The sequence below is a fragment of the Aspergillus oryzae genome, chromosome 2 (assembly GCF_000184455.2).
Source record: "Aspergillus oryzae RIB40 DNA, chromosome 2".
In the NCBI taxonomy this organism is placed as follows: Eukaryota; Fungi; Ascomycota; class Eurotiomycetes; order Eurotiales; family Aspergillaceae; genus Aspergillus; species Aspergillus oryzae.
Window position 1 is genome coordinate 5,506,737 of NC_036436.1, and position 8,240 is coordinate 5,514,976.

General features: G+C 48.8%; 2 protein-coding genes across 2 annotated transcripts; both read right to left on the reverse strand.

Moving 5' to 3' along the window:
- Nucleotides 1–31: 31 nt before the first annotated feature.
- On the reverse strand, nucleotides 32–1,971 carry AO090003001256 (chaperonin-containing T-complex subunit CCT8; the record flags this gene model as incomplete). The annotated part of the gene is made up of 3 exons (XM_001820276.3): nucleotides 32–1,308; nucleotides 1,417–1,787; nucleotides 1,913–1,971. 3 exons carry the CDS (start codon nucleotides 1,969–1,971, stop codon nucleotides 32–34), a joined length of 1,707 nt encoding a protein of 568 aa, XP_001820328.1.
- Nucleotides 1,972–2,907: 936 nt separating this feature from the next.
- Nucleotides 2,908–3,473, reverse strand: AO090003001258 (M48 family metallopeptidase; the record flags this gene model as incomplete). The annotated part of the gene is made up of 2 exons (XM_023235240.1): nucleotides 2,908–3,169; nucleotides 3,232–3,473. The coding sequence occupies 2 exons, from the start codon at nucleotides 3,471–3,473 to the stop codon at nucleotides 2,908–2,910; spliced, it is 504 nt and encodes a 167-aa protein (XP_023090277.1).
- Nucleotides 3,474–8,240: the final 4,767 nt, after the last annotated feature.

Here is an 8,240-nt window from a genome sequence, read left to right on the forward strand (position 1 = left end):
TAACCCCAATTAAATATGTAATGCTTCATGTTTAATCCTCATCCCAGTTAGCGTTGGGGCCTGGTGGCTTGGGGCCACCGGCTTGACGAGCAACGATGATCTGATCGACGCTGAGGACTGTCCGCGCGGACTCGCTGGCAAGGCGAATAGCCCAGCTCTTGGAAGCCAACAGGTCGAGAATACCCTCCTCAACGGCGTCCAGGGTACCGGCTGAGGTAGACGATTCCAGATCAACACCGGTCGTCCAGTATGGCTCCTCGTCCTCGGAGCTACCCGACCCCTCTTCTGACGAAGCTTCGGCACCGGTGCTGGCGCGGTGGTGGGCTGTGTAAAGACGAGAAAGAACCTCGGTGGCATCGAGACCAGCAGACTCCGCAAGGGTGCGGGGAATGACCTCGAAAGCCTCAGCGTACTTACGAATGGCATGTTGAGGCAATCCGGGGGTCCGATCGGCGAATGCAGAAATCTTCTCTACGAGCTGGATTTCAGTAGCGCCTGCGCCGGGAACCAGACGGGGGTCCTTGGTAATGGCCTTGACGGCGTTCACACCATCATCGATGGCACGCTCGACATCGTCCAAGTGGTTTTGTGTCGCTCCACGCAGAACAATGGTAGCTGTGCGAGTCACGGCGTTGGCCTCCTCCTGACGGAAGACGGTCACACGATCACCGCCGATTTCGGTGGTCTCAACGACATCGACGCTGCCCATCTCGTCGGGCATAGGGGCTCCTAGACGAGCAAGAGGAGTGGCGCCGACGACACGGCAAAGTCTGCGGAGTTCGAACTTGGAGAGGATTTTGATCACAAGGATGTTGAAGCGGTTGAGGTAGTGCATGGCCAGGTCACCAACGGTGGAACCGGCCACAACGACGCGAACACCGGAGTCATAGAGCTCCTTAATGGCCGTCTCGAGGCGTTCCTCCTCACCCTTGGTGAAGTTGAGCATCTCATTCGCGGTCTTCAACAACACAGTGCCCTTGGTTTCGGTCTGAGAAATGTCGATGGGGCAGCTGAACACGCCGACCTTAGCCTTGGTAGCCTTCTTGATGGTGCCATCAGGTTCTCTGCCAAGGACCATTCCCTTTACCACACGAGACTGTTCCAAGCTACCACCCATGATCTTCACTACACGAACGTTGTCGACGTTGAAATTAACGGGGTTCCTAGGCAGGACAGCGAGCACGGCTTCCGCAACCAACGAGGCTAAGATATCCTCCGTTCCGGACTGCTTGCTGGCAACGACTGTCCGAAGAGCCTTGCTGAGCTCTTCTTTGGAGCGAAGTTCCTGCAGGCGATCGACTTCGAGGTCTGCGCATTCGACAATTGATCAGTAAACTATAAACTTCGGAAAGGAATTTGCAACCAATGCTAGCCCCTGAGAGGACTATGAGCTATCGGCGACACGGGCGCACCCACCTTCTAGCACCTTGAGGGCAAAGTTCTGTGCCTTCTCATAGCCCTGGACAATGTCACTCGTCTTCAATCCCAAACGGAGCAATTCCTCAGCCTTCTTCAACAGTTCTCCGGCCAGAATGATGACCAAGTTGGTACCATCACCCATCTCCACATCTTGCTGCTGACTGGCCATGACAAGTAGCTTAGCGGCAGGGTGTACGACATCCAGCTCGCGCAGAATGGTAGCGGCATCGGAAGTAAGGACCATCTTCTGCAGGTGGTTGATGACGATCTTGTTGCGGCCATAAGGACCAAGCGACGTTTGGACGGTTCCAGAGATAGCCTGGCAGGCTTCGATGTTACGAATAACGGCGCCATCTTCGGCATCGTGGCTGCAAATTTCAGAATTAGCTATCTAGCAACGCACGACTCAGTCCAACTCCCCTCAGGTTCCCCGACTGGAGCCTTGGTTTCAGAGGATATCGGGCGGAACATTCCACAAGTGGGCTTCGCTTACCTCTGATAGCCAGGCTTGAAAAGCCCGGCCTGGGAGGGACCAGGCATAGACAACGACATAATGACAAAGGGCTTCCTCTCAAATTATGCACTTAAAAAAAGAGGAAGATGAAAATAAGATCAGCCACAACGCTGTCCTGAAGCTGTCTCTGGGAATTTTTGACGGAGAGCTTCGAGACGGTCTGGCGGCGGATGTTTGTTTGGTTTGCACGCGGAGGGGCTTTCCTAGGGCATTTCCCTTTTGGGTCACTGACTAATGTTTATACATCGCATAAAAGTGAGATGAGAATTGCTCGTTATATTATCATTGTACAGGGTCGTAGGTTCTATTAATTTACAGAAAAGATTACCCGGCACTGAGGTGTTCATGCGCACTCGTATAAGAGCTATCACCAGCGGTCATGATAAGCGGCTTGTCGGAATCCTGGCACTGCACATCAAAATATCATTAGCCATTCTACATCGTACAATGAGGAAGATAGAGTCTTACTGAAACCTCCGATGGCATGGCATCCACTGTCTTCATATGCTGCCTCAGCTTTAATTGACCTAGGAGTCGAGTCAGAACATCCTAATCGAAATAGTACTCAGGGAAACCTTACCATCCACGGATGGCCTCCATACGGTTATAACTCTTTCAACATATCAGCGAAGGTTCTAAAAATCGGTACTAGCTCTAGGGAGGGCTTACCGAGGGATGTGTTGACAGGAATTGTGGTGGCGCTCCCTTCTCAGCCTCCTGCATGCGTGCCCACCTAAGAGAATGTTAGTTTACCTATACAAGGTATAGTCTCGATTGTATAGCGCTCGTAAAGTCTGAAAGCTGCCTGTAACTCACAATTCGACTGCGGCCTCGTGATTAAAACACGCTTTCGACATCATCACTGCTACGGTATTAGCTGTGCAACACCAGCGGTAGAACAAAGAACGCACTTAACCCAATCTCATCCGCTTCAGCCTGTTAGGTGATTAGTTAAGCAAGTTTCCAACCGATGGCTAAGTCAGACCTACCTCCTGGGTCCGTGAGTTTGGCAGACTATAGGCAAGGTTCATAAGCAATGAAGGAAGCTGTCCAGAGATGTCAAACAACATTGAGACAAGAAAGGCAGCTCCCAAAGTGATAAAGCTGTTGCTCATGCGCTCCGCCGGATGATGGGCCACCACATGCGCAATCTCATGCCCTAGCACGGCTGCTAAGCCATCCTCGTCTTTACATATCGGCAGGATACCGGTGTAGACAAACACCTTGCCGCTGAGCCTCCAGTTAGTATATTGACAGCAAGTACGACGCAAGAGATAGCAAAGTAGGGAGGTCCTTACCCAGGAAGAACAAAGGCGTTAAGCATGTTATCGTCTTTTATAACATGGACCTTCCAGTCTGCGCCTTCAATCGGCGCCTGCGGAATCAAGCGCTGCAAAACACGGTTCACCTGCATGGTAAGCGGATGATACTCGGGAAGAATGCGTCCCCGGTTTTCGTTCAGGACTTCCTGATAGCTCTGTCTACCCATCTCAAGTTCCCGTTGCGCGGAGACGCAGTTGAACCGTCGGCGTCCAGTCATCTAATCGAAAAGTTCAGTACCGAGTACAAAACAAAGTGTCAGGCCATCCTTGCGTCCTGTGCGATAGTAACCCCACTGGCGCAAGTGATGCTATCGGTCGCGTGGAGTCAACAATCGGGGACGCACCTCTACCGTGTCGCTATTATATATGTAGAGCCCACTAATTCCCAGCCCTATTATGACAAAGTGGTGTGGTTGGGCATCCTTCACCAAGCGGATGAAGAGCGGCTCGCGTCTCGGGTCATTGAATCTTCTATACTGGTTCCCTCCATACTGGTACCCTCGCTTTGCGGAGCTAGAAAATGGTCGGCTGCGGAACGAACTGGAGGGGCGTGGGAAGGTATGAGAGAAGGGTATCGAATGAGCGGAGCGGCTACGGGGCAAGAGGCATGTCGAGATGGATCGAGGGAGAGGGAGCGGCGTGGGGTTGGAGGTAGAGGGAGGAATGCGACGGAGGGACGAGGGAGATGACGCGGGCGATAACCGGGCGAAGCTGCGAAAAATTGTATGTCTCATTGGTAGGCGTAACATCTTGGACCGCTTTGCATTTTAAATCGAGGGAACTTCGTGATCTAAGAGAAAGGAGCGAATTTATTGTCCAGTACGGTCCGAGTAGTGGGCTGAAGCTATTCAAGGTAAGCCGACAGATCAGTGGATCCCTGGGTTCCCCATGTCACAGGACCAATCAGCGCGGTATCATTTACACTTCGGCATCAAAACCTGAAACATAGTAAATCATCGTAGGCTTCATGTAGAAGCTATACCAAAAAGCCTATCTTTCAGTGTAAAAACTCATGATCGGGGGCTCTTCAAACGAGCCAATTCTTACTAAAGCGGCTTCATTTACGTGGCTTGGGCTTTTATCTCAAGTTAGATATATATTTTGCCGCTCCTGTTAACCCACAAAATGGCAGTTTTGTCTTCCTGATCTAGTTCATGCTTGACACTATTTTGTATGCCGACAGGTTCTAGCCGGAGAATGTATATATATACAGTGAATTATTAACCTTCCAAGTTCTTCAAAACCCCGTGCGCCTAAGGATCTTTATCACTAGAGGCTAGCCGTAATTGTAGTCTAATCACAAGATTGGTATTGGATATTTAGGCATGCCACACCTACTAACTCGAAGATATATAGACCTTATCAGTGATTCCCGAATATATTAGGACATTACTGGATTGAACTGTGTAACCAAGTGCTTCTCAAGATCAATGAACCGGCGTAAGGTAACGCACAGGCTCCAAGACAAACTCAAAGAACAATGCTTTGCGCCTATAATAGCGCGCAAATATGTGCTATATATTGCAGGAGGCCAGAGAGCTGTACATTAAGTTCTTTATGATGGTGTTTAAAAAGTCCCCATGAACTCTTGCCCTGTGCTGGGACAACGATTCAGGGTTAGCGGTCATGAGAAACAATAGAAGTCAATAATTGACTATGAGGAATGAGTCTGCACGTACTATACTGTCTTGGGCAGACTGTGAGTAGCATGAACATACTCCCCAATTTGTATCCTGCTCAACTGATCGGAACTAAATTACCTGCGTCTCAATCGACGGCAAGAGCAGATAATAGTCTAGCCTCGTATACTCCCAACATTACACTTTGGGTATGCTCCAAACCACGCATAAAACCTGCAGCAATGCAGATTTGTTGAGCGCAGTTTGCTGAAGTTTGACCGTGCCGCGATACACCGGTATGACCACGCCAGCATGTATCTTCCCAACAAAAAACCGGCCATATGTGCCACATTAATTTTAGAATTGAGGCTTTATTCAATATCCACCTATTCATGGCCTAAACCATACGATTTCCTTATTTAGCACACCGAGTTTGTATGCTAGGATGACGAAAATGGATTCGTACTATTGCCTCGGAAACGACCTTCAACATGACTTCTTATCCAATGATCCGGTACTCGCTCCAGGAGCATGAAACAAAACTATTCCAGAAGCCTTATCCGAGAACTTAATCTGAGTTGGGCACTGTAAGCGCCGCTATTCTAGGAACAGTGGTTAACTTCAGAGCCGCAGTGACGTCTAACTCTGTACAGGCATCTAGAACATGATCAACTATAGCCAATAAACAATGTACTTGAAACGACCAGTGTATGAAGTCTAGCTAATGGTCTACAGGAATAGTGTAGCGCCTCAGCCTCTTTTGGCAATTCAATATGATTCAATCATTAGCCGCCTACAAGCACAGGAATCGTTTCGCCGTGCTCACTCTGCATGGACAAAGACGAATCTCGTCGAACAGATTCAGCGGCTACATCTAGGCAGATACCATGTAGGCCCTGTCGAACATGGACCTTGCTTGCTTGCTTCCTGGTCCAGGAACATGGATCTGTTTCCTGGATCACGCTGGTCGATACGCTGGGATAGGATGTGACATGATGGACAGGAACCGGTCGTCAAGCAAGCGCTGTGGGATCCAACGGTTGGAATTGAAATGCCCCATCTTGATTGCGCTGTACCTGCACCTGCACCGGATCGAGATAAAAATACCTGCGTTTAGATCTCAGGTGGACTGGAGAACGGCGTTAAGGTGCAGTCCGTTATTGATCGACCCCGCATGGTAGACCCGATGGACGAACACTAAATCACCATTCTCGGAGAAATGGTAATTTCTATTAATAAATAGACTCATAATTTGTCATGGACGAATCCAAGGCAAGTAATTAGGCTCGATCGTATGTTGTCTAGCGGGTGTACACTAACGCTACGGACGGTAGACAGATGCCGTGTGCGTCCATCAGGTCGGCAATGTCTTCTTTCCGTGCAAGTATTGGATTGGGTACAACATAATACATGTGCTACCGAGCTACAAACATACATACAATTGTATCCTGTGCCCTGCACAGTGATGGCTGCATAATTTCACTCGGCCGTCTTCCAATATTTAGTTACAGACTGAAAACGGATAATGCGAGGGAGACAAAAAAGAAGAAAAAAAAGAAAGAAACAAAGAAGAATAGACGAACTATTGCACATTGTGTCTTCACAGTAAAACCTCGAAATAGCCACGAAAGTGACTCGACCGCTGTTGTGGCATGTCACCATGCACATCCATATCACAGTTTCTGCTTCTGCTTCTTGACCAGGGTGTCTGCAGATTGACCTCATATTTCCCAGATGTGATTGGTAAACCGTTTAATTACGGCTACTAAATGAACGCTAATTGCTAGCGTGCAGCTGCAGGAATGTGATAAGGTCCGGCAGAAGCGTTGTGACGACTTCCAGCCTTGTCAGCACCCTGTGCGTATTTAGGGTAGTTAGTCTACTAGGGTCACATTGCAGAGATGATAGATAGGCAATATCTTGTCATGTACTCCGTAAAATTTACAATGAAAATTCGAATAAAATAATAAAATGCCACGAGGCGATAGATAACTACCGATGACTCAAGAAGGAGAATTGAATATACTCCACATCGGCACATGAGTCAACTGTGCGAAAATTATCCCAGATTTGTTGCCGGCGTGACAGTGTGACTGTAGGATCGAAGGTGCAGAACAATTAAAGCTAATGTGAGCTTCCATGTCGAATCATCCCGAGTGGGGAAATTCTGGTGGCTGTCAGATCCTGTTGAATGAGGGGAAAGGATCATGGGAACGCCAGGTTAGCGGCCAATGCACGGGATGAGGATGAATTGAAATTAATTGGCGCTGAACGGAGCTAATTATGGCACTCATAGGAGAGATATTAATAGTAAAAGCGCTTCAGAGGGAGGAATTATGAAGGATTGTCGGGAAAGATGGGCGGCTAAATGATGCTAATTAAGATCTTATCACATCTTGGCCAAAGTCAGTCGGGGTCGCACGGGGCACTTGGTGGTTCTCCACTCACTGACGGTTGGCTGCGGATTTCCCGTTCTGCATCGACAGTATTAGCCGGTCGTCGAATCATCGTGGGGAAAGGGAAGCTTGGCTCACCCCACTATATTAGCGTTCGACACTAATGCTGTATCTATCAACATCTACTAGACTCCATGCGGAATTTGGCTGGGAGAGCACTCAACAACCCCGCAAAGCTTCCGTGAGACGTCCGAGTACCACCGTCCTCCATGGACACTGGATTGGTGCTAGGTTTGATGAATGGCGTCTTCTACATTTGGTGTTACTTTCGTCCAATACCTTTTGGGATAGTCAGTCCTCTCTTTCTGTACAGGCAGGGTCACACCCGTGCCCTCAACAGCCTATGGAGAAATTACGGGCTCGCTTCGTGTCGCCGTTGCGGATATTATGGTCCAATATGTATGAATCCAGATCAAGTGGGGTTCTACTAGTCCGTAGAACACCTGCCCAATTGGGGAAATTGTGGTAACTTCAGCTCAATTGATCGCTATTGGGGTCCACTATTGGTGGTCTCTTTGTGATTCACGCTATCAGGCCATGAACGGCGGGGTTCCTTTCCCTTAAACCATTAAGACCTCTTCTATAGACGGTTGGATTCGGTGGTAATTGCGGGTAAGCGAAAAATAGCAGACCAGATCCAAGATGCGGGCGTAGGATCTGGTAAGCCAGGTCGTCCAAATTCTCCGGGTATGTCCCCCTGTTCATTGGTAGTATGATTCTGGGGGATGTTGCACGGTACCTTTGATCTCAAAATGGAAACCAGAAACTAAAAAAGAAATACAAGATTTTCACGGTAGGACGAATACCACTTAATTTCTAGGATAATTTCGGGCAGATACATTGCGATAGATCCAAACCCAATCAATTTCCCAGCCGCCAATATTGGCGAGGAGAAGGTCACCAATGACAC